Genomic DNA, 26,878 nt, shown 5'->3' with positions numbered 1-26,878 from the left:
ATTAAATATCTGAAAAATAAGAAAACTCTCATATTGGTGCAAAAACAAAGTTAAAATCCAATTATTTCCCTACTGATTTGCATTTTATTCTACAGTAATTATTTTGCAGTCTTGACATGGTCCTGTTTTGTCTGCTTTCTGTTCCTCAGGGATCCTGGAATGGCCTTTCTGGACCAAGTTGGTGGTGGTGGCCATCGGCTTTACAGGCGGACTGGTGTTCATGTACGTCCAGTGCAAAGTCTACATCCATCTATGGAGGAGGCTCAAGGCATACAACCGGGTCATATACGTCCAGAACCGGCCAGACACGTGTAAAAAGCTGGCGCTGGAGAAGCCGCCCCTCTTGGAGCCCAGCCTGGAGAACAAGGAGGCTCTGGCGCCCACCCAGTCGGACACAAACTCCTCTCAGTACACAGAGACAGAGGACTACAGTATGGAGGTGCTCCATGTCTGACCACTCGGTCCATGCCATTGGTTATTCTACTCATACACACACAAACAGGCCCACAGTGGTGAAGAGCAGCCGTCCTGGAAAAGCTCGGTGACTGAGAAATGACTAGAGGCTTTCCTTCCTTTCTCAGACTGACATCTGCTCATCTTATGTTCCTAAAACTCCACAGAGACAGACGGACCATGACTATCTTCTTCTCTCCATAATTCTCCTATCAGACCTCCCTCCACCTGTACCCTTCAATCCCCTTTTCCCAGGACCGGACTGTTTTCACTGACTTCTGTAAATGTCTGAAGAGGCCCAGAGCATACCAGTCTACACACACACACACACACACACACACACACACACACACACACACACACTTGTATGTACACCTCTGGGAGAGCAGGACTGAGACACATAGACTCACAAATGGCTCCAGAGGTCTACACGTCTCCGATGCGTGGTTTCTTTGCTTGTGGGTTTGTTAGATTTGTTCATTTTTACCTCCTGTGAGTCTCGGGCTAACCTGCCGTGGATCAGTATGTAGCGCCGTGCATTGGATCTCTGGAACATTCCAGCTACTGCCATCTCTGTTGGTCTGTCAGCTCCGAGCTGGCCTGAATCCGACCAGGCCTTGATCTGGACATGCATCAAAGCACTTTTGTTTTTTAGTTCCCACAACAAAACCCCTCCCTTCCTTGTTGCCCTGTTTGTTTCTTTAATATGAATTACTGTATATGTTGTACATGGGGGAGAGCACATTTGAACTCCTGTTTTATTTGACATTTCCTAATACACACATATACATATATGTTAACCCTCCCATGGATGACAAAAAAGGAATCGGGAGTTAAAAATTGTGCTGTGTTTTAGTCGAAATAGACAAAATGAGTTTTGAATACAATGCCAGGCTCAAAGCTCCAATGCAGATAATGGAAAATCCAGCCACATTACTTCTCTACCCCAACATGAACTTTCTGAAGGCTTTGAGAATGTAAACTTTTTAAAAAATATAATGAAAAATAAATAAAATATATAAAAAGAAAAACATTTTCTACTGGGTCACAGGAAATTTGGTGATAATTTCCGTGTCTTGACAGCATTACGAGAGCCTTTGGGCATAAACAGCGTCGTTTTTCTATCATGCGAATGACACAGTATTTACAGTGTGATATTCCATGTGCAGTTTTTAATGTGTTGATTTGTTTGCTTAGTCACAGGATGTGCCCTGAGAAATCCACAGCTGCCTAGTTTCAGTCTGCCTGTCCATCGCTCCCTCTGTGCAGCCAGTGCATTGATTCACCCTGAATAGATAGTTTTTATTTAAAAGCAGGCAGGCTGTAACTGTGTGTATTTCAATTTGACTGCAAAATAAGCTTTCCACCCCTTCAGTGATCACTTCTTCATGGAGCATAAGATCTGATGTTTGAATGTGACGTATTGGATAATTACCAAGCATTTCAGACGAGCAGGAGTCTCAGTTTCAGCGAAAGTGTCTTGTTTCTTCTCCCCAGAGTCTTATCACATGGTGGAGTGTCTATTTTAGAATTTAATCACAAGACAGCCAGCATGCTGCCTCCCATTTGATTGAGTGTTTTCTCTATCTAGCCTTATGTGGCTGAAATGAAATGGGTTATACCAACAACTCTTTTTTTTCATCTCTGTAAGAAAGCACCGCTTAAACACTGCATTATGTAGCAGTCAGGACTGTTTTTAGAGGTTGTCTTATTCATCATCAATGGTAGTTTATTTTGCATTAAAAGCAACGCAATACATCCATACATTTGTTGCAGTGACAGGTATACAGCCTGGCCCGCCTCTCATTGATGAGCTGACTGGAGCGCCACCTGCTGATGGTGCAGTCTGGCATAGGCAGCAGCTGATTTCTCAGGGCGATGTGTTTTGGGCTTACAGTCATTGTAAGTGCTTTTGTGTATGTGGGAGCACAGCGATGCCGGGCTCATGTTGAGCCTCACAGCCATTCCAGCGACACACACATTTTTAAAAACATGTCTTTGATACCAGTAAACTGTCTGTGAACAAATGATGGTCCAGCAACATAGTATGTGACAATTACTGCTCAGCAGCAGCAGCAATAAATGAAATCAGCGCTTTGTTTTTTGCAACAATTCATACTGCACTTGTGTATATGCCCCACGGTGACTTGAGATCTGGAGTCTAATATAATTTTAATACATAATATGAGCCGAGGGAGTTGTTGTGTCAAGTTGGATTACAACCTAGTAAACGAGAAGCTTCTCTGAAACTTTGATACCCACAAGGCTCAGTGCAATTAGACAGATAAAAAGTGCAATTACCCTTTTGTTGTTATTCTATTCTATAGTTATGTAATGGTGTTTAATGTCCAGGGTGTCCTCTGGGTATAAAATGATGATTTATTCATTTTGTGTTGTATTTATTTTTAAAAGAAAACAGAATACAATTTGTTCATTTGAAAAAAAAAAAAAAAACTTTCATTAGTAATTTTATGCAACTTACACTTCTTTATTTTTTCCCAGACTTACATACCAGAACTTCAACTTTCACTCTTCGTTTTGCACTTTAGATATTAGAGTTGTTAAAAGTTTGGTTGCACAACCTCATGTGAAGCTCTTCTGTCTCCCTTCTGTCTCCCTTTTTCAATTACTTCATGAGGTTTAATTATGCAGAATATAACCGCAGCGTCGCAGTTAAACATTTTGTGTTTTTCACATAAAAAAACGTGGAATATTTTGACGTGTCGTTGAGATGGCAGGTTGAAGATGTAGATTGTGCTTTTTATACTTTCTACTCGCAGGAGCTGGCTCCTTTTATGAGGTCTGGGGGCGCGTTTTGAGGCCACTTTAGGATGCTTTTACACACAGGCATGTTCCTCTCTGAGAGCAGCTTTTCTTTCTTTCTCTGTGTCTCTATCAACTTGATTTCTTCAATTTAAAATCCTCCTGAACAGCACATCGGCTGAGAAGGAAAGGTACCTTCTCAACCTCACGGCCCCAGTATTTTATTTGTAGGTTTTTGTCTCTGTCTTTACCCCATCACTTACATTTGATCATGTCTGGAAAAAGTGTAACTTGCATAAAGCTACATTTGTTTACTACTGACTGGACTTGAACATGTATGACTGTTCCCCTGTCTTATGATATCATTCCACGAGTTTGTCTGTGAATTTTCTTTGGAATAGTAACTGTAAAGAATCTGGTAAAAAAAAGTACTTATGTTTTTAAAAGAAATATTGATGTGTTTTCAGTTTAATTTCCCATTATTGAACAAAGTATGTAGAATTTAAAAAAGAACAACCAAATAAAAATTAAGTTACTTTTAGTGCTTTGTGTTTTTTCATCATGTTTTCTTAATTCACAGGTCCAGAGTGTAGGGTTTAGGAGGACATATTGGTGGAAATGGAATATAAAATAGTAACAATGTTTTGATTAGATTATAATCCCCCGCAAATAACAATAATTGTGCTTTTGCTATCTTATGATTTGTATACCATATGATATGATTTTTTAATCGACATACTGTGCTATGACTTTTTAATGTTTTTTTTATATGACATACTATACTATGGCTTTTTCAACATGCTGTATTGTGGGGTGGGGGGGTTGCGTACTGTACTATGTTTTTATGACTTCTATCGACATACTTTGCTCTAGGTTTTTTTTTCGGAATACTATATGTTGGCACTTTTTTCAACATACAATGGCACACTATACAATTTCTTTTTATAGACATACTATGCCATGGCATGTTTTTTCAGCATTCTAAACTAAATTTCAGTGACAAAAACAATGTAGAAACAGTTTGCAATTTGGATTTTTTCATCAGCACATATACATTTAAATATATAGAAGTATCAAAATCACACTCTGGTGACAAATATATGTTTGTAAAGGCATATTTAGACAGACTCAGTAATATCCTCAATGTGCTCTTTGCAAAATATGAAGTACAGACCAGATTTTATTCTTTAAACAGCGACACTGTTTGGGATTCTGTCTGGGGACATGTTATAGTAGGGCAGCTTCTTCCCATCGTTCCTCTTCTTGATGGAGCTGGTTATCTCTGCCAGCTGCTTCCTGAACCTCTCCATGGCCGCCTTCACTGGCTTCTCTATGAAGTGCTCATCAGGATACATGCCCAGGTAGAGCTGCAGGAAAAGAGAGGACACAGTTCATTCAGCCAGGTGGTGCACTGCGAGGAAAGAAGTACATGTTGAAGTAGAGCAAAGCTACTCAGGAAAATAAGAAATGTACAGTTTTAGTCTTTAAAAACAGTCCAGTCTATGTTAAGACGTGTGTGTGTTTGGACTCAGAGTGCCCTTTCCATACCTCACCCTCCTGGTACTGGCTGAGGGCCCAGACAGCCCCCAGGTGCCAGCTGGAACGTCCGCGATCTGGGAGGCTCTCGATGATCAAGTTCACATTTGCCAGGCCCTTCTTGTTGGGCGGAGGCTTTCTCATGGTGGATGGAGCGTTTGGGATCCAGGAACACCAGTCATACTACACAATGTGCACAAACATATACAGCATGTGCATGTAAAACATTTAGTCAAGTGCTTAAGTAGAATTTTGCTACTTTACACTTCTACTCCTCTACATTTTAGAGGCAAATATTAGTGTTTGACTCCATTATGCTATAATCACTTGTTATATTACAGATTAAGATTTTACACTATAACATCATATAGTGATTTTAAATCCAAAGAATATTGTTAAAGAATATTCCAGTGAAATCCAACTATTTATCTTGTGACCCCTTACAAAAAAAATTCAATGATGTCATCTATAATAACATATTGATCGCACGGACCATATTTCTCTAAAATAATTACTGTTGCTTTTAATATTTTAAGTGCAATTTGCTGATATTACTTATGTAGGCTACTTAAACAGGATTTTGAGTGAAGGAGTTGTGGAGTATTTTTATACTTTTGTCCATGGTTTTGAATTACATTTTGTTCATTAATCATTTATTTATTGACTTGGATTGTTTGTCCATTGTGTTCTAACTGCTGTCATTTTAGACCCTGCCACTCCCACTGCCAGCCCTCATCAGTAGATTCAATCCACCTGCTGATGATCACTCACCTGCTCCTCATTCCCCCATTAGCTCCTGAGTAGTCTATATATACCGGTCAACTTTCACTAGCTCTCTGCCACATTGTCTTTTCCCCTGTCCCTTAGCTTTCCAGCATTTCTTATCTGCATTGTGATCTAGATTTTGACCCTGCTTGTATTTTGAATTCTGCCTCAGTCTGACCCCTTGCTAATTTGTGAATTGCCTGGATCATTTTGTGTCCTTGTACCTTTTCTTTTGCTCTGTAAAGATTCTCTGCTTTGTTCACCTGCCTTTTGAGCCATGCTCTTGGGTTTTTAATATGTGAACTGTGACAAGTTTTACTTAAGTCAAGGATAGAAGTACTTCCTCTACCACTGTGTTTATGTGCCCAAAACACACAAAAACCATTTAACTGAACAACGAATGAAGGGTCATCATCAACTTTAAAATCAGTCTTAATAAAGATGTTGAATGTCAGGCTCCTGATGATCTATTACTCACCTGTCCAAAATTGACTGCTGCGTGCTGAGCTGAAGCAGTGAATACAACGACGGTCAGATACTCGATCAGCTCCTCACGGGTTTTCAGGGACTTGGGAAACTCTGCATACAGACAGAATTGACAAAGTGATCTTAAATCTTAATCTACAAAAGTCACTGCTTTATTTGTGGTTGTTGTGTAAAAGATCCTTGCAAAGTGCAGGTAATGAAGAAATGCTTAAAAAGTATTACAACACTGAAACAGTGACACCACGAGACTCCTGCAACTTCCTGTCTTCACCTACAAATCATTCGTCTATGACAGAACAGATTTGAATTTGTAATGCTGTCTGTTCCCTGTCGTACCTGTTCTCTCCAAAAAAAAAAAAAAAACAAACACTAATCAAATACATTGAAGGTTGAGTGAGCTGCTCTATCCTTGGAAGAAGAGACTTCACATATTGGTTTGTTGCTGCATTTTTATTTGTTGTTGCAATGCTAAAAGAAAAACGGAAGAACAGGATGTCTGAACCCACCGCAGTGATCGAAGTCCTGCATACCGAAGCTGCACACATCTTTAACGAAGGCCTGGATTTCTTCGTCTCCCTGCAGTGTCTCATCGCTGCTGTAGTAAATGTGCACCACATCAGACACAAAACTGCCAGAAAGAAAACAGGACAGCGGTCACGTACAGAGGAAATAAAAAATATGCTGGAACTTCTCTCTCTCTCTCACACACACACACACACACACACACTGTTTAGTCTTTGTCATGACTGATGTCTCTCCATCAAACACACAAACTTTTTATCTGTGCTGTCTATAAAAACTCTTTAAAGAGTTTTTCCTCACCTCTTGGTGGCCTCCCAAACTCTGTAGCCATCGTCTCTGTAGAAGTAGGTGGGCAGCTCCTCCGTGTTGTCCACACCACGGGATTTGATGATATCCGGGAAGCACAGAGACCTGAAGGTCAGATTCTTTACCGCCTTTTGAACCAGCTGGACATGACCACCTCCACCTGTTGCGTTTGCCTTGAAGAGAATTGAGAATATGCAGCACGCACATCTGTCATTACTTCTGCAGCTAATGACGTGTGCTTCTGTCCCCCAACTTTTATGCATGCATGTGGTTGATGTCTATTGGGTAATTGAAAATTTAAAGGAGAGAAACTATCCAACATATAAATCTGACATTCTCATTTTCTGAATATTGTTAAGTGATTTGGCTTTTAGGGGACTTTTTCCCTAATTTTCAGTAAATTATTTGCTGTTACAATTTCTTTTAGCAAAAAATAAAAGCCTAAATATACTGTAAAAGGCACAGTAAAGGCCATAATCAAAAATACAGATTTTTCCTCCTACCTGTGGTGCTATTTATCAATTTAGATTGATATTTATAGATTTGGATTGGTAGATTGTTTTTTTATGTGTGAATTGCCAACTCAGCGAGATATCAGCTGTAAAGAAGTCTGCCCTCTCTCAAATACTATGGAACTAGATGGCACTTGGCTTGTGTTTGAAACTATTTCTATTTCTATTTCTTTTTCTACCGAACTATACTGCAAACGTTTCACCATGTAGATGGAAGCATGCATCTACTGCTAGCTCATCCAGCATCACTGAGCAAGTTAACTTTACGGCTCAGCTGAGTATGTCTCCATTAATGTTTACATCTGTCACAGGCATGAGCCTCTCATCTATGAGTAAACGCACGCTTCTGCACAGTGATGTGGTTGGCAGCTGTAGTTCTTCACAGCAATATCTCTAACACTTTGCAACTCTCAACAAAACAACCTAGATTAATAAACAGCTCAACAGATCAGAGGAAAGATGTATTTTTGACTCTGGGGTGAACTGTCACTTTAACTTTGTATCCACAAACTCACCTTGTCAAAGATGCCACACTCACAGATGAGCTGCTCCCTGGCCTTGGTGTTGATAGCGATGGTAAAACGAATGTGTGGGATAAGTAGCTGGGAGAAGGAGCATCAATCCATGAATCAATCAGTCAAATGAATCAATCGATAAGGAGTGAGAGTTTTTTTTTACCTTATACACAGGGTGAACAGCAGGGAGTTGCCTGTACATAGCAATAGCAAACACCTCTGTCATCAGATGAGTCCTGAGCAGGTGTGTGATGGTCTGATGGTACTGGAAGTCGGCTGATCGGACCCAGATCTTTGCCAGCAGCCAGTCGTACTGACCATCAGTGGGCAGGAAGATCGGGTTGTCTTCACCCGGAGATTGCCCAAGCTGGGAAAAGATGAAGGACAAGGGAGAAGCAGGAGGAAGAAAAATAGATTTATACTGGGCAGTAGGTCTTGTGATATAACACATACCTATTCAGCAACAGTGTACCTGTATGGCTATGGGCAGGATCTTGTTCTGGGCGTTCTTGTAGAGTAGACAGATTGGAGCTGCCAGGTACTGCAGTGTGCACGGGTCTGTTGAGTTAGGACTGATGCCGTCCAACACCTCGAAGTCTATGATGTAGATGTTACCTGCCTGGAGGCAGAACATCGATTCACAGTGAGCGTCAGTGGGAGAATTTTTCGTGAGAAACATAAAAATAGACTGACAGGCACAGACAAAAGCGTGTCTACCTCTATTTCCTGCTCCAGAGTCAGCTCCCTCTCCAGGCTGACAGAAACCATTTCATGAGTGACAGGAAACTTGTCGGGGGAGTTTGGTGCACTTTCGGATCATTACGGGGTTGCAACCGTTTAGAAATTGATAACCAAACATGAAGTCCTCCTTCCAGTGTTGCATCACATACTCTGTAAAATAAAATAAAATAAAATAAAATAAAATAAAATAAAATAAAATAAAATAAAATAAAATAAAATAAAATAAAAAAAAAAAAAAAAAATGAGGCTGACCTGAATTGTGTTTTTGATTCTCACAAAGATCCTCTCAAAGTCAGAAAAGTCACTCCAGGAGGACTGGAACATGTGCATGAACTGGTTCACAAACAGGTTCTCTATTCTGGAAATGTATGGTTTTCAGCATTATCATTATCATCATCAACATCATCATTGTCATCATCATCATCATGATCAGACTCACTGGTATATTGTCCATTATTATCATCATATGTGCCAACATATTCAAATCAAAAAGGTCAAATTGCATGATTATTTGCTCGATGTCAACAATTCAAAAGTTACAAATACTCTATCATTCCAGGGAAAAGTTACACCACTTTTTTGCTAATTGTAACAATGTGATGTAGGTCTATGATCAATAATTGGACACATTCTCCCCGAGCATACAGCAAATTCACGCATACTGGAAACGCATCTTTCATTGTTTTGTTTGGCTTTTGAGAATCACAGATCAGCTCAAAACCATCCTTTGAGCTTTAAGCTCCTTACTTTTTGCAGATAAGTATGAAAATTTAAGTGGTTATTGCAGAAAATGGACTCTCTACCCATGTATGATTTGTGGTTGAGTTAAATGGCAAAGACATTATATCTGAAGAGACCTAGATTTTATAATAAAGATAATAAAGAAAGAAGTTTGATAAGATCTGTGCCTAATATTTTTCAGGGTACGGACAAATTGTGTGTCTACACTACACTTTGCTCTGTATAATCTTTTTTTCATTATACACTTGTCTATATAATTTTATTTAACTATTCGTGAGGTTATTATCTAGGATGTGCTGTGCCTCTTTGTGCTCTTATTTGTTCTTTTCTTCTCTATTTGTATACAGTACCTGCTATGCTTTAAAAAAACAAAACATATTTTCAAAAAAATCAAAGTACTTCTTAATGTAATATTTCTTCTGAACACTGTAATGAAAGGTCCAGTGTGTAGGATTTAGTGGCATCTAGCAGTGAGGTTGCAGAACTGAAACCTCTCCAGTGTTGCCAAGTGTGTAGGAGAACTTATGGTGGCTGGCGAAAAACATGAATGGCTTTAACTGGAGCAAGTGTCTGTTCTATAGAAAAAAAAAAGTCAATCCAGACCATATGTAGACGTACACAGCTCATTCTATTGTAATGAAAACACAAGGATTCATATTTTCAGGTGATTATAAACTAATGAAACCATTGTTATAAATATTGCATTCAATTTCTGCCGATATATGCTCCTAAGCCCTACACACTTGGCTTTTAAAATTAATTCTGGAAGAGAAAGTTATGTGCTATACTGTATTTGTAGTTATGATGATTTTTACAGCAAGTAGTGGCACTAAATGCAAATTTACTTCAACAATTTCGGTCCACAAAGTTGCAGCATTTCTGTCAACACCTTTGAAGCTCATGATGGCAAATTGCATGACTCATTTTCCATCTCAACTACTTCAGCTTCAGCTACTACAGCTCAAAAATCATACTAATGTTCAAAGGTTCTGCAATTTCTGGCTGTTTCAGAGTTTTGGATGTGTTTTGTGTCATTATGTCTACCTCTCCCGCCTGCATAAAATGCAAATATACCTGGTGATAAACACACAATGACGCCTCTGTCTTTCCAGGAAAACTTAAGCACAGAAAATAGCAGCATGCCATTGGGCTGGTGCTCAACATCTGATCGTGGCACCATGAAAGCTTTGCATTGAGAAAAACCTCTGAGGTTAAAACTTCGCTGACTCACTCTGCTCTGTAGTGAGGGGTGTCAGCTGTCCTCACAACTTATAAACCTTTTCAAGCTTTATTACAGCAGGCTGTTAGAGGGAGCACGTACGCCTTACTGTAGTTCAGAACAAAGTCCACTCCCTTCTCACTGTCAAACTGGATGTCCCGTGGCAAATCCTTGTGTCTGTTAGCATCTATGCTCATAGGAAAGCCTGGCTGCCACTCCTTCCACCTGTAAAGGGAAGCAGAGATGTTAGTGAGCGGCCTCCTATAACATACAGCCGTAAACTGCATTTGTTGAGTGAACTCGCCTGTATGTTTTCCTCCTCATTTCCAGCTCTTTTTGCCTGTGCTGCTTGACCAGGCTGGTCTTATCATCCTGAGGCAGATGTGCTGCGACACGCACAAGACAAAGTGAGGGATGGAAAGAGCTACAGACTGACTGCTGATCAAGATGAGGCAGGTAATCCTGGAGACAAACAAACAAAAAATATGACCTGATGTACCTCTTCCGTCCCGCAGCACCACTTCTTTGTCATCCACCAGCCAGCGGAAGCAGGGGAACTCTACATGGTCTCCGGATGGGGTTTTGACTGAGATGTACCTGCAGTACCAGTCATCCAGCACCCAGTACTTCTTCTTCTCAATCTTCACCAACACAATCTCACCCAGGTCCTCCCCGACCCTCACATCATAGGAGTCCACCTGCAAAATTAATCACGAGCTGAAAAAAATAGCATCATTGCACTAACTCAGGTGCACATAAACATCAATGTCACGTGCTTCTGGTAAGGAATATGAATATATTATATGTTAACAGCAGTTCACATGAATTCAGAATCACATGATACTGACACATGTAGCACACACTGTTCGAGGTTTGGAGAAATACAAACAAAATTATCACAAATCCATTTTTTATGCTACAGAAGAGAGCGATAAAAATCGTTAATGCATGCTCTCAAATTTATAGATTTAGTAGAGTATAAAACTGCACAACTGATGTAAAAAGTGAAAAATAAGATGCTTCCAGGCTCTATCCACAAATTGATCCTGTGAGAATAATTAATTAATTACTAATTAAGGAACTTGCAAAGGAACTTTAAGGAACTTTACAAAAGCAAAGATGAAGATTACTGTCAAGAAAGTTAATTTGGGAAATCATTTTGAAAAGGAAATGAAAATGTGTGACATATCTAATAGATTAAATATAAATATATAGAAAAAAAGATGATGAACAAAACTGAGGTATACAAACACTACTGTGTAAATGATCCTTGATTTTGAGGGTAAATAAAAACCTACTACTTGGGTGTATACAAAACTATATTAAGCGTCCTTTTCGATCAACATAAACTTCTTCTTTGATAAGTTGAAAATGACTATAATAAACTAAACTAGCAACGTAGGATTTCATTTGTGAGCAGTTTGTTTGTTCATGTGTAGTCATGTAAGTGGACTTGAGCTTGTAAGGAAACCAATAAAACAGCAAGTCTGACACATTTTTTTGCAGAGAAAGTTATAGGAAGCAAACATTTATGTTTCTTTGACATTTGATCTTATATTGTAATAAAGGCAGGCTATCAGCTCAGATAAATGTCTCAGTTTTCATGGGACATCAGGTACAACTCTTTTATATATCTTCAGATGTAATTATAAATGTTACTGTCAATTGAAACAAAAGGTGTGTGTCTGTCACTACATTTGGTCTCCGAAGAATAAGTTTGATGAGTCAGGACTAAGAAAAAAAAGCTCCATTGCAGAAGGACCTGCACAAATTATAAAAGATAACTTATTCCAAATGAAAAACGTTGCTGATATTTTTTTTATTAAAATCTTCTTCACAGTGGCAATTATTTTCTCAGACATTGTCTTTATAGTCTTGTTTTGTCTTCCTCCCAAATTGAAATTGCTCAGTATCAAACAGAATTAACCTCAGGTTACATCGCCGTCGCAACTTCTTCCTCTTTTATATTAACATTGAAACAATCTCACCCAAGTTTGCAGACGTTGATACTCGGCTTTTTTAGATCATAAAAATGAATGCATTTGTCACACAGTCATCCTCATAACTCTGCAGCAGTGTAACATCACTTACCGCCCCCCTCTCAAAGTCGTTGTACAGAGCTTTGTCCAGCAGCGTCTTCTCACTGCACCCCTCTGTGCCCACCAGTGTGATGTAGATATAATCATCAGTCCCTGCGAACCACTGGCTCCCTGTGGAAACAGTCACTGTGTATAAAGGCATGGCAGTCACACTGGTCCAAACGCCCCCTGATGAGAAAGAAATCTGCAGAAAAACAAGTCCACCAAAAGATTTTAGCAAGACTAGTTTCCCCTTCTTGCTCAAAACTGTGTTTCTGTCACTGATGCTCACTTCTCCCCATTTCTTCTTACACAAACATGAAAAAGCGAAATCAGGCAGGAGAGGGAGGCGCAGGTGCGGCTCTCCACCCTCGTACTATAAATGAGGTCAGAATACAATACAACTGCTCTTCTTAGATGCCTGTATTGAAAGGTGTCTCCTGCCAGTGGTTGATATCAAATTCATTGTCTTTGTCTACAAACAAGAGGAGGGGGCTTAATTATAAAAGCATAATAGAATGAATTCCTGTTTTGCAGACAAAAACAAAGAATGACGGGTCTTTATGTGTGGGCAGTGTCTAAGTGATGATGTGGAAAAGAAGGGAACATGTTAGCAAACACGTTTTTTACACATTTACAAGTCAAATTAGTACACAACATCAGACAACAACAGGCAGTGTATTCCAGTTTCAGTAAAATTAATGCAAATAGGGCCCCAGTGTGGTCTGACAGCTGAAACTGTAACATTAACATTAACAGGGTTAATGTTAATGTTACAGAAACTCAAACTTATTTGTGCTTCACAAGTTTGACTCAAAAACTTTTCTTTCTGAATGGGTAAAAATACACCTGAGTCAGTTACTGCGGCTGTCTGACAGTATGAGACAAGATCATTCACAAGGTTATAGACATAATAAAGATACAAGAGGTGGTGTTTTTTCAGAAGGTGACATGTAATATAATTCAGTAAGGTAGGCAAAACTGAACATGTACTCTAGAAAATAAAACTGACAAACATTTTAAAAAGGCATTGTCCATTGGTAAATCATTCTCAAAACCATGCAGTCACATCTAACATAGCACTATAGAGCAGTACAGATTACATATATTTACATCTATAAATATCTTCCTTTCACTACATTTGTTGCAGTGAGAAGCAGAAACAGAGCTGATCCATTATCAAAGATTGATTGGAGAAATCAAAATAAAAACAGTAGTAAGTGTGAGAGCACAGCAGCACTGTAGATGAATAAGCATAATAATAGGTAGAAATGTTACTGAATACTATATTTTGTTTTCATAGTGGTAGCTCCACTTATCACTGGTGAGTGTGTGTGATTATGCTCTTAAGCACAGGCAGGTGGGCGCAGTTGGATACTATAGCTCATTTATTGATACTTGCACTCAGCAATCAAGAGTTACAAATCTCTCATTTCCTCGTAGTTTTCATAGTGATTTGAAAGAATACATTTTCTAAGATTTTTAGGCTTTTATCCATTTCCAACAAGTTGAACAGACAAACTGAAATGTTTTGCTTTCAGTGTTCTGTGAGCTATCTGGGTATCAACTTCAGTCACGTAAGTCTACAGTCAAGTGTTTTTTGAACTGGTTGATGGGTGGTAATCATCCAACTGAGGAGCTGCTAAGAAGAGACTGTACTGAGTGTGATTATAGTTCCCAACTCAGGGACCTGGACCTTTCCAAGGGGACACATGATTACTCTGAGGAGTCACTATCAAAGAGCAACTTAAGGGAATAGTTCAACTGCAAAATGACGATTTGTATATCAATTGAATGGTGCACAGAGGATCCAAAAAAGGCAAACACAATTCCTGAGCAAGTTTTTTTCAGCAAAAAAAAAAGCATGTGCTTGTGCCTCTGATTTTTGCATTTTGGGGAAAACATTGGTCAAGTTTTCCAGCAGTTTTTCATGTGAGACAATCTGAGAGATTTAGTGGAAAAAGAATCAATCACTGGTGGATATGTGCAAACTATAATGAGTGGCCGTACATAGACACTGCCTCATTTTAAGGGATCACAATCCAAAAAGGCTGGAATCCATCTGCTTTTTGCAATTTCCCCCCATGCATACACAGTGATCTAAAAGTAAGGCATCAGCTGAAAGAATGTGAAGACACTCCAATGAAACACATTAATCACTCTGGTGAAGTAAGACATTAAATAAAGAGGAAGGCAAAAGGCTAAAAAAAGGGAATGTTTGTACATCAAGCTGATGAGGCTCACGTAAACATTGATAAGAAAAGTGATTAAAAACATTGCTTTCATTCAGTAATTAAGGTGGAAAAAGACAAGTCTTTTGCCTTAACTTATTATGATGTGTACGATTGCAGAATATGATAATTGTAGAATAATGTAATGTGTTAACCACTGCACAACCAAAACAGGTAGAGGATAGCACTTTTTGTTTTCCTCTGTAGCTATCGTTACCTCTACACAGTTACTACAGAGTATAACTTTAGGTTTATAAGTATTTGCATGTCCATCCACAGTTGTGGAAAGTAACTGTGAAAACTGTGGGAGTTACTCAGCTCTGAAGAAAATGGATAGTGATCCAGTTGTCTTTGCACAAGCAATGCCAACATTACTCACACTCAGATGCAATAGTTGGGGGAGTTGAAAAGTTGTCTGTTTCCACTTTAATGTCAGCCCTCCTGGCTTAATAATGCAAAAAGGCCATTCTGTAGCTCTAATGAGTAGTCAAAAATGGGGGTAAAAACACTGCATATACTATACCACTATCAGACAACTTTTGTTCAGCAAAACAGAAAACAATCTAATCTGCCTGTACAGATGTATGAAATGTTTATGACTGTTTTTGTCTTGTTCTAATAGTAAACAATACAATTTATATTCAATGCTGCCACCCAGTGGCAACAAGTTGTTAAATCAATAAATAAAAGAAGAAAAAGCTATAGTGATGAAGTGCAAACTGTCAGACCTACACCCATGTAATATCTATTTTGATCATAGCTTAGAAAAGATGAACATGTTTCAATGTTATCTAAGCTACAGACAAAAAAAATATAGCTGCACATTTACCAACATAAAACCAAAGGTTTTCCAGCAACTGAAAATAAATACAGTAACTGCTCTGTTTCAAGGCAAAAAACTGCACAAACAGCAACTTCTCCTAAAGCTACTACACCCCAAATCTACACTGTAGATTTTAAGACGACCTCAGTGACAAGAATTTTGACTCCCACAGGAACAAACTTTTTAACAGTTGTATCAATTTATTTGTATGAATGAATGAAAAGTAAAACAAAATAAACAAGACAAATAAAAGAAAACAAGCCCTACAACCAAGTGCAAAAACAAAAAATTAGAAGGCCTATACAAAACCTATTCTTTAATCTCAATAATCAAATACTGAAGCAAAATTCTACATGTTTGAAAAGGATCAGGAAGAAGTAGAAAGACTGTATATGACCCAATACAATACAAACAACTATCAAAGCTTTATATATAGCCCAATACAATATTAAGAGCTATTCCCATTTTTATGTGCTTTATCAGTTAACTACCGCCCCTGTCCTCAGGGTAGCTCCATAATCAATAGAATCTTTAACATTTAACATACCTCCTCATCCATATATCTCTTGAGAAAAGTTTCTGCGTTGTTCACCATCATAAGAAGCTTCCCTGTGACAAGCACCATCAGAAAAACACTGATTTATTTATTTATTTATTTATTTTAATCCCCTGGTTCGTTTGTTTCAGAAAAGAAGCAAGCTCTGCAGATAGTTCGGCTCCTGAACAATAAACACTGAAGGAATCCTAAGTAGGGGAAGTTTCAGCTGATTGTAATCTACTATCGTCACCACTACAAGCCACTAAATCTTCCCAAATGTTATACATTGTTCCTATAAATGTTACGGTGACACTGTAAAAAAAATATAAAAAACAGTTTATGTAGCATAGGTGTCATTAGCACTACTTAGAGAAGACAATTGTCTTTTTTTCTTTTGCACAAAAATGCAAACTGCAGCTATAAATGACAATTGTGAAGTGTGAACAAAGATTAATTTAGAAGCAAAGTTGAGGTTTGCAATTTGGCTTTTTTGTCAGCACACATGCATTTATATGTATAAAGTATAAAAAACACACACATTTAAGGGACAAAGATATGTTTGTAAAGGCATATTTGGACAAACTCAGTAATATCCTCAACGTGCTATTTGCAAAATATGAAGTAGAGACCAGATTTTATTCCTCAAACAGCGACACTGTTTGGGATTCTGTCTGGGGACATGTTATAGTAGGGCAGCTTCTTCCCATCGTTCCTCTTCTTGATGGAGCTGGTTATCTCTGCCAGCTGCTTCCTGAACCTCTCCATGGCCGCCTTCACTGGCTTCTCTACGAAGTGCTCATCAGGATACATGCCCAGGTAGAGCTGCAGGAAAAGAGAGGACACAGTTCATTCAGCCAGGAGACACACTGCAAGTAGAGAAGCACATGTTGAAGTAGAGCGAAGCTACTCAGGAAAATAAGAAATGTACAGTTTTAGTCTTTAAAAACAGTCCAGTCTGAGCTGAGACGTGTATGTGTGTTTGGTCAGAAGAGTGCCCTTTCCATACCTCATGCTCCGAATACTGGCTGAGGGCCCAGACAGCCCCCAGGTGCCAGCTGGAACGTCCGCGATCCGGGAGGCTCTTGATGATCAAGTTCACATTTGCCAGGCCCTTCTTTTTGGGCGGGGGTTTTCTCATGGTGGATGGAGCGTTTGGGATCCAGGAACACCAGTCATACTACACAATGTGCACAAAATTATATAGCATGTGTATGCATACCCACATAACAGTCTCATGCATGACGTGTCTGGGCAAGCGTGCTGTATAGATTCTGCTCAGTGGAATGCACAAGTAAAATTCAAATGCACATGCTTGCCCAGGCAGGCTACTTGTCTGTACAAAAGCCTTTTACTTCCATGAAAAAGTTCCTAGACTCTTCTAGACTTTTTGTTTACTGTGGAGGCGTGCAAGAAAAACTTTTTTTTTTTCAAGAATTCACCATTAAACAGGTGAGTAACTAATATTTAGGTGATCAGTTTATGGGTGAAGCATTCCTTTAATCATCTCATGACCCCTCAGATTTTTTGTGGCCCACTGAAGAGGATTGACCATGATGAGGGAACCACTGGATTAATCTACATTACTGTACATTAAGTACTGCAGTTAAAAATGTAAGTAACAGTGAAATGTTACTAAATTGATGCATCAATCCAATAATATCATCAATAATAACACATCAGTGGCATAGGTCATTTTTTGCAAAACAAGTGCTGTTACTTTTGATATTTGAAGGACATTTTGTTATTGTATTTGATTTTAAAAGAAGCAGTAGTGGTGTATTTTTATACTTTTGTTCAGGTACTTTTACTTAAGGATAGAAGTGTTTATGTGTGTTTTATGTGCACTATGTTTATGTGCCCAAACACACAAAAACCACTTCACTGAACAGTGAATGAAGGGTCATCACCAACTTCATCACCAACTAAAATCAGTCTTAATAAAGATGTTGAATGTCAGGCTCCTGATGATTACTCACCTGTCCAAAGTTGACTGCTGCGTGCTGAGCTGAAGCAGTGAATACAACGACGGTCAGATACTCGATCAGCTCCTCACGGGTTTTCAGGACTTGGGAAACTCTGCGTACAGACAGAATTGACAAAGTGATCTTAAATCTTAAATCTACAAAAGTCACTGCTTTATTTGTGGTTGTTGTGTAAAAGATCCTTGCAAAATGCAGGTAAAGGAGAAATACAGAAAAAGTATTACAACACTGAAGCAGTGACACCATAGGACTCCTGTGACTTCCTGTCTTCACCTTCAAACCATTCGTCTATGACAGAACAGATTTGAATTTGTGTAATGCTGTCTGTTCCCTGTCGTACCTGTTCTCTCCAAAAAAAACAAAACAAACACTAATCAAATACATTGAAGGTTGAGTGAGCTGCTCTATCCTTGGAAAAAAGCTTTACATATTGGTTTGTTGCTGCATTTTTATTTGTTGTTGCAATGCTAAAAGAAAAACGGAAGAACAGGATGTCTGAACCCACCGCAGTGTTCGAAGTCCTGCATACCGAAGCTGCACACATCTTTAACGAAGGCCTGGATTTCTTCGTCTCCCTGCAGCATCTCATCGCTGCTGTAGTAAATGTGCACCACATCAGACACAAAACTGCCAGAAAGAAAACAGGACAGCGGTCACGTACAGAGGAAATAAAAAATATGCTGGAACTTCTCTCTCTCTCTCTCTCTCTCACACACACACACACACACACAAGGGGAGAAATGTTTAATCACTATTTATCCTTTGTCATGATTGCTGTTTGTGCTGTGTCATCTCTTACAAGCAGTTTTTCCTCACCTCTTGATGGCCTCCCAAACGCTGTAGCCATCATCTCTGTAGAAGTAGCCGGGCAGCTTCTCCTTGTTGTCCAAATCGCGGGATTTGATGATATCAGGGAAGCACAGAGACCTGAAGGTCAGAGACTTTACAGCCCTTTGGACCAGCTGGACGTGACCGCCTCCACCTGTTGAGTTTGCCTTGAAGAGAATGGAGGATATACAGCATCATCGAAAAACATCTTCTGTAATCATATTTTCATGTATGCAAGCAAAGCAACCATCTACATATAACACTGACATTTTCATTTTCTGGATATTATTTATTTGGAGAAAGTAAAATGGTCTTTTGAGTGTTTATTTCTCCGTCTCCAGCACGTTATTTGCTTTTACATTAGAAAATCAAGGCCCCAGTCAGAAAAAACACTGAGTTGAGTTTGTAAAGTTTGTCCCTTACATGGACAGTTCACCCAATAATCAAAACTACATATTTTTACTCTTACCTGTAGTGCTATTTATCAATCTAGACAGTTTTGGTGTTAGTGTTTGACATATTGGCCATAGAGATATCTCCTGTCTCTTCATAATAATGGAACTAAAAGCCACTCAGCTTGTGGTGGTGAAAGCGCCAAAAATGATTATGAAAACTCAACAGCGTTGTCTCCAGAAATTATGACCAGGTGACTCAAGATAATTTGCACGTTGTTGTGAGTAGTTTCATGAAGGAACTACAGAACTACACCCGCCAACTGTATCAGGGCCCAGAAGGAAGCATTGCATCTACTGCTAGCTCATCTAGCTCCACTGAGTTGGCAACTGTTACAGCTCAGCCGAGGAAGACGCCATTACATCTTGCACTGTCACAAGTATGAGCCTCTCATCCATGAATAGATTCATGCTTTCTTCTTTTGTCCTGTGATGCAATTGGTGGGTGCAGTTTGGTAAAAAGAAAAATAGTTCCTATAAGAAACTGCTATCAACACAACCTGTGGATTATCTTTAGTAACTGGGTCATCTAGTTTCATTTTATTGGAGGCTGATATCTCCAACACTCTGCAACTCACACCAAAACAATACAGACTGATAAATAACACTACAGGGAAGAGGAAAAACACATGTTTTTGATTTAAGGGTGAACTGCAACTTCAACTGTGTATCCACATCCACTAACTCACCTTGTCGAAAAGGAAAAGGCCTCTCTTACAGATGAGCTGCTCTCTGGCCTTGGTGTTGATCGCGATGGTAAAACGAATGTGTGGGATAAGTAGCTGGGAAAGGGAGCATCGATCCATGAATCAGTCAATCAATCAATCAATCAATCAATCAATCAATCAATTGAACTGATCAGTCAGTTAATGACCGTTTTACCTTATACACAGGGTGAACAGCAGGGAGCTGCCTGTACATGGCAATAGCAAACACCTCTGTCACCAGATGAGTTCTGAGCAGGTGTGTGACGGTCTGATGGTACTGGAAGTCGATTGAGCGGACCCACATCTTTGCCAGCAGCCAGTCGTACTCACCATCAGTGGGCAGGAAGATCGGGTTGTCTTCACCTGGAGTCTGCCCAAGCTGGGTAAAGACAGAGAGATGGATTTAAAGTGAGGAGCATACCTCAAAGTGGAACACACACACCTACTGCTGCTCAGCAACAGTGTACCTGTATGGCTATGGGCAGGATCGTGTTCTGTTTTTTTTTGGGCGTTCTTGTAGAGTAGACAGATTGGAGCTGCCAGGTACTGTGGCGTAGACGGGTCTGTCGAGTTAGGACTGATGCCGTCCAGCATCTCATAGTCTACGATGTAGATGTTACCTTCCTGGAGGCAGAACATTGAATCGCAGTGAGCGTCAGTGGAAGAATTTTTCATGAGAAACATAAAAATAGATTGACAGGCACAGACAAAAGCATGGCTACCTCTATTTCCTGCTCCAGAGTCAGCTCCCTCTCCAGGCTGGCAAACCATTTCAGAGTGACAGGACAAAACTTGTCTATTTCCTGCTCCAGAGTCAGCTCCCTCTCCAGAAGGCCATAAACAAAAGCTGCGGAACAGCTGGCAGAAACCATTTCATGAGTGACAGGAAACTTGTCGGGGAGTTTGGTGCACTTTCGGATCATTACGGGGTTGCAACCGTTTAGAAATTGGTAACCAAACATGAAGTCCTCCTTCCAGTGTTGCATCACATCCTCTGAATAAAATAATATAGAACACAATAAAATTAGATTATAATATAATAGAATATAAATAATATAATATAATATAAAGTAAGGTTGACCTGAGATTGTGTTTTTGATTCTCACAAAGATCTTCTCAAAGTCACAGAAGTCACTCCAGGAGGACTGGAACATGTTCATGAAGTTGTTCACAAACAGGTTCTCCATTCTGGGAATTAATGGTCTTGGTCATCATCATCATCATAATCAACACAAACATCACACTTATTGTTCTTGTAAGTATTATCATTATCATATACTATGTCACCATATTCAAATCACAATAGTAAAAGTACTTTTTTTTGTCAAAATCAGATAATATCATTTCAAAAGTTACAGAGACTCTATCATTCCACGGGAAAATTATTCAGCTTTTTTGCAAACTGTAAACATTGTAAGTCTATTATCAGTAATTTCACAATCATTTGGCCATACAGTAGACTTTACACATACTGGAAAAAGAATCTTTCCTTGTTTCTCTGAGGCTTTTGAGAATCGCTGGGACACATATCCACTTATCGCCATCTTTAGATCATAGAGCTTCTTATTATTTACCCATAAGTGACTGGCTGATTATATAAAAATGATTATATAAAGCTCAATTTTGCAAGTGTGGAAAATTGACTCTGTACCCATGTATGACTTGTGGTTGAAGAAAATGGCAAATACATTACATCTGAAGATAGAGGAGGTGTGTTTAGTAAGATCTGGGAACCTTTCTTCAGGTGTTATGATAGCTTTTTTTCTGTATTTTAGTGGCTTGTAGACATGGGTGTGGTTTAAACAGGTGAGGGCCACTACTGACATCACACTTGGGGGTGTGGTAAAGGACTAACTCAACCAATCGGTTTCACCTGGGAGAAGCAGTGTGAGAAGCAGGGTAGACTACTGTCAGCTGTTAATTAATGAACACCAGCACATGAACAATGACAACAAATGTGAGCTGGCCTAAGAGACGACGTTTGAGCGATGCCCTGACAGCGGTGAGTAGTCTACCTTCATGCAACCTCCTCAGAAAAGGTAGAGATTGCGTAGATAACCTGTTCAAGTCCACTGGAACATAAAGGGCAATGCTCGAAGGTATAGGCCTCGCTAATCCTTATTTTAGAGGTATGATGAGCCAGGCAGCATAACATTTAGCAGGGTTACGTAGCACCATAACACAAGGTAAGGACTAATGTGCTGCATCCAATGAAATACCTTGCGGTATACATTCTTGTTGTTTCTCTCACTATGTCTATACACCACAACACTTTTGTATTTCACTTTATTATGCTGTGGTTATTGATATTGTGATGTGCAGCACGCATTTGTGGTCTTCTCTTTTTCTGTTTATTATCCTGCCATGCTCTCAAAAATTAATGTAGACATAATACTTTTTTTCTTTTCAAGTATTTTCATGTTTTATGTCAACTAAAGGCTGAAATTAAATGTCTAGCCTCTAGGATTTAGTGGCATCTAGTGATGAGGTTGCAGAACTGAAGCTTCTCACATGAAATGTAATTGTTGTTTACTCAAAATTTAGCTGTATTTACTTAATTTTGTGAAGTTGCTGCAACTTAAAAATGAGTGGAGTTACCTTGTTATTCGCCAGACTGAACTTGATGGACACAAAGAAGATTTTTCCATTGATAAAGTAAGGAGATCTGGAGTTCTGTTTTGTTAATATGTTTATGGAAATTTAAATATGATTGACTAGTTTGCAACTGGTAAACTGTAAACTTGGTATTACTTATATTAAACTTATAAGGATTGATTTACTTAATTTTACATTTTTAAGCTGCAAAAACTTCACAAACTTAAGTAAATATAACTAAAATTTAAGTAAACTTCAAAATTCCGCATAAAGTAAACATAGATTAAGACTACAAATTTACTGACATTTTTTAAGGCAATTGGTTTCTCCTAGATTTTTTTTAAATGTAAAATCAACTTGTTCATTTTTACAGTGTAGATGCCCGACGGTCAGATACTCGATCAGCTCCTCACGGGTTTTCAGGGACTTGGGAAACTCTGCATACAGACAGAATTGACAAAGTGATCTTAAATCTTAAATCTACAAAAGTCACTGCTTTATTTGTGGTTGTTGTGTAAAAGATCCTTGCAAAATGCAGGTAAAGGAGAAATACAGAAAAAGTATTACAACACTGAAGCAGTGACACCATAAGACTCCTGTGACTTCCTGTCTTCACCTTCAAACCATTTGTCTATGACAGAACAGATTTGAATTTGTAATGCTGTCTGTTCCCTGTAGTACCTGTTTCTCTCCAAAAAAAAAACAAAAAAAAAAACAACACTCATCAAATATATTGAAGGTTGAGTGAGCTGCTCTATCCTTGGAAAAAGAAGAACTTATAAAAAGAAGAACTTATAAGGATTGATTTACTTAAATTTGTCATTTTTAAGCTGCAAAAACTTCACAAACTTAAGTAAATATAACTAAAATTTAAGTAAACTTCAAAATTCCGCATAAAGTAAACATAGATTAAGATTACAAATTTACTGACATTTTTTAAGGCAATTGGTTTCTCCTAGATTTTTTTTAAATGTAAAATCAACTTGTTCATTTTTACAGTGTAGATGCCCTTACACACTGGACCTATATAAAACTAATTCTGGAAAAGAAAATTATGTCATAATGTATATGTAGTAAGGATGCTTTTTGCAGCAAGAGGTGTCACTAAATGTAAGTTTACTCAACCATTTCTGTCCAAAAAGCTGCAGCATTTCTGTCAACACCTTTGAAACTCAATATGCTAAATTGTGTGACACATTTTCTATCTCAGCTAATTCACCAGCTCACAAATCATTATAATGTTCAACATGTGGTGGTGGCATCATGAAAGCTTTGTATTGAGAAACACCTCCGAGGTTAAAACTTCACTGGCTCATTCTGGTCTGTAGTGAGGGGTGTCAGCTGTCCTCACAACTTGTAAACCTGTTCAAGCTTTATTACAGCAAGCTGTTAGAGGGAACACGTACGCCTTACTGTAGTTCACAAGAAAGTCTGCTGCCTTCTCACTGTCAAACTGGATGTCCCGTGGCAAATCCTTGTGTCTGTTAGCATCTATGCTCATAGGAAAGCCTGGCTGCCACTCCTTCCACCTGTAAAGGGAAGCAGAGACGTCAGCGAGCGGCCTCCTACAACATACAGCCGTAAACTGCATTTGTTGAGTGAACTCGCCTGTATGTTTTCCTCCTCATTTCCAGCTCTTTTTTTCTGTGCTGCTTGACCAGGTTGGTCTTATCATCCTGAGGCAGATGTGCTGCGACACGCACAAGACAAAGTGAGGGATGGAAAGAGCTACAGACTGACTGCTGATCAAGATGAGGCAGGTAATCCTGGAGACAAACAAACAAAAAATATAACCTGATGTACCTCTTCCGTCCCGCAGCACCACTTCTTGTCATCCACCAGCCAGCGGAAGCAGGGGAACTCTACATTGTCTCCGGATGGGGTTTTGACTGAGATGTACTTGCAGTACCAGTCATCAGGGACCCAGTACTTCTTCTCAATCTTCACCATCACAATCTCACCCAGGTCTTCCTCGGTACTCACATCATAGGAGTCTACCTGCAATTTAGTCAGCAGCTAAGTAAATCACATGTGCTGGAAAAATAGCATCATTGTACCGAGTCAGTTGTGCATAAACATCTTTGTTGTATGTGCTTTTTGTAAGGAACATGAATGTCACGGGTAATAGCAAATGTACAACAGCAATTCACATGACTTCAAAATGACATGATAAAAGCACATGTAGTGCACACTGATATCCTACCAAACTCTCAAATGTAGAGATCTGAAATACATGTAACATTAATATTTTATAATATGTTGTAATAAAAAAATTAAGCTCAATGAAATGTCTTTTTTCATCTTAAATTACAGGTTTGCATTGGGAAACAGGAGCAAGTAAGCTCTTGGTTTCAATTGATAAAATAGGTATTATTTATTTTTGATATATTAACAGCTGTCAATTTTTACACTTGCCTTTGCTATGTTCAATTTACTTGTTTTAATCCTTTTTTATTTATTACTTTGATATTGTCTTGATTTTGTCTTCCTCTGGTCTTTGCAGTGGAGGGTCCAGACTGTTTTTACTGGGGTGTCCCAGGTGGGGCACTGACTCATGCAGGGGAGGCATGAAGTATGAGCGCTGCTGCGGGCACACACTTTGACATAGCTTTAATTTACCATTTTTGTCTCCACTACACATACCCACTTTAGTTACTAACACAGTAATGTCTTACATCCTTGTTTATAGTTTAGTTTAAAATATAAATAGACCTACTAATTACAGCACAACAGACACCACACAAATGTTTCAAACAAACTTCCCATACTTAAATAAAGAAATCGTTCCTCCAAAAGTAAATGGTACAACAGCAAGTAGCAAAAAAAAATAAAATAAAATAAAATAAAATAAGCTTGTGTGAACAAAGTTTTTTACAGCTGTATCAGTTTATTTGTATGTAAAATTAGTCAGGCTAGACACTACTCTGGCAAATTACTGCCTCTCAGGTTTAAGATTGAATTGCACTTATAAACGAAAATTCAATTTACTCGTCAAACAGTTCAAACTAACTGGGCAGATAGCCAATGATAATAGGGTGGCACCTTGGTGGATCAGATTTCACTCCCTAGATGCCCTTTGGTCTTTGATGTCAAACAGTGTGAAGTCTATTAATCTATTAATAAACTTTAGTGGCATTTCATACATTCCAAATGGGGAACTGTATATTATAAAAGAGTCGGCTGTTCCACCCCAGGCCACTCCCTAGACGCTTTTGGGTGTAAGTTGCGAAACACTGTGAAGTCTATTAATCTATTAATTAACTTTAGTGACATTGTAGAAGGACCTCTATAAACTCCCGTCACACAAGTTACAGCATATTATAAAAAATAGGAATCCAACGTATAAAAGGTTGCTGATATTTTCCATTAAAAAGTGTTCTATGTTCACAGACGTTTTTTAAGAACAGGCTTCTCAATCCTACACATTTGTTGTGTCTTACCTACAAAATGAAATACTTAATTGTCAAACACAATTAACCTTACATTACATCTCTGTCTTAACGTCTTTCTCTTCTATATCAACATGCAAACAATCTCACTCAGAGCTTGTGTGCAGTGGTTGATACTCAGCATTCAATGAATGCATTTGTCACACATCTTCACAGCTCTGCAGCAGTTTAACATCACTTACTGCGCCCCTCTCAAAGTCATTGTACAGAGCTTTGTCCAGCAGCGTCCTCTCACTGCACCCCTCAGTGCCCACCAGTGTGATGTAGATATGATCATTTGTGCCTGCGTACTTCTGGCTCCCTGTGGAAACAGTCACTATATATGAAGGCATAGCAGTCACACAGGTCCAAACGGCCTCTGACGATAAAGAAGTCTGTGGAAAAACAAGTCCACCACAAAAAGTTTTAGCAAAGACACGTTCCCCCTCTTGCTGAAAAATGTTTTTCTGTGACTGATGCTCCCTTCTCCCCTTTTCTTCTTGCACAGACATGAAAAAGTGAAATCAGGCATGAGAGGGAGGTGCAGTTCTTCACCCTCGCACTATAAATTAAGTCAGTATATAATAGGATTGCCCTTCCTAAATGACTGCAATGAAAGGTGTCTTCTGCCAGGGGTTGATATCAAATTTGTTGTCT

At 38.9% G+C, this 26,878-nt stretch overlaps 3 protein-coding genes across 3 annotated transcripts in view; 1 reads left to right on the top strand and 2 right to left on the bottom strand.

The window, feature by feature from the left end:
• Positions 1 to 3,099, top strand: part of march8 (membrane-associated ring finger (C3HC4) 8) — a 92,844-nt gene extending 89,745 nt beyond the window's left edge. The window contains exon 9 of the mRNA XM_042502156.1: positions 150 to 3,099. Within this exon, the coding sequence (XP_042358090.1) occupies positions 150 to 454 (305 nt within the window). The 3' untranslated portion in view covers positions 455 to 3,099. The remainder of the gene's footprint in view (positions 1 to 149) is intronic.
• Positions 1,578 to 12,936, bottom strand: LOC121954568 (polyunsaturated fatty acid 5-lipoxygenase-like). The gene is given in 15 exon segments (XM_042502154.1): positions 1,578 to 4,583; positions 4,765 to 4,935; positions 5,996 to 6,096; positions 6,510 to 6,631; positions 6,826 to 7,004; positions 7,859 to 7,945; positions 8,022 to 8,225; positions 8,331 to 8,477; positions 8,576 to 8,653; positions 8,655 to 8,747; positions 8,852 to 8,957; positions 10,662 to 10,784; positions 10,864 to 10,945; positions 11,059 to 11,257; positions 12,651 to 12,936. Coding segments are annotated over 15 exon segments (2,022 nt in total). The 5' UTR covers positions 12,801 to 12,936; the 3' UTR covers positions 1,578 to 4,403.
• A 3,025-nt stretch (positions 12,937 to 15,961) lies between these two features.
• LOC121954569 (polyunsaturated fatty acid 5-lipoxygenase-like) lies at positions 15,962 to 26,650 on the bottom strand. The gene is given in 18 exon segments (XM_042502155.1): positions 15,962 to 17,051; positions 17,236 to 17,406; positions 18,206 to 18,294; positions 18,297 to 18,305; positions 18,717 to 18,838; positions 19,028 to 19,206; positions 20,181 to 20,273; positions 20,374 to 20,577; positions 20,666 to 20,695; positions 20,697 to 20,822; positions 20,921 to 20,989; positions 21,062 to 21,192; positions 21,280 to 21,386; positions 24,200 to 24,322; positions 24,402 to 24,483; positions 24,597 to 24,626; positions 24,629 to 24,791; positions 26,425 to 26,650. Coding segments are annotated over 18 exon segments (2,058 nt in total). The 5' UTR covers positions 26,575 to 26,650; the 3' UTR covers positions 15,962 to 16,871.
• Between the last annotated feature and the right edge of the window lie 228 nt (positions 26,651 to 26,878).

This window comes from Plectropomus leopardus, chromosome 15, assembly GCF_008729295.1.
Source record: "Plectropomus leopardus isolate mb chromosome 15, YSFRI_Pleo_2.0, whole genome shotgun sequence".
Lineage (NCBI taxonomy): Eukaryota > Metazoa > Chordata > Actinopteri > Perciformes > Serranidae > Plectropomus > Plectropomus leopardus.
Note: the sequence above shows the minus strand (reverse complement) of the source record. Positions and strands in the feature narration are given on the sequence as shown.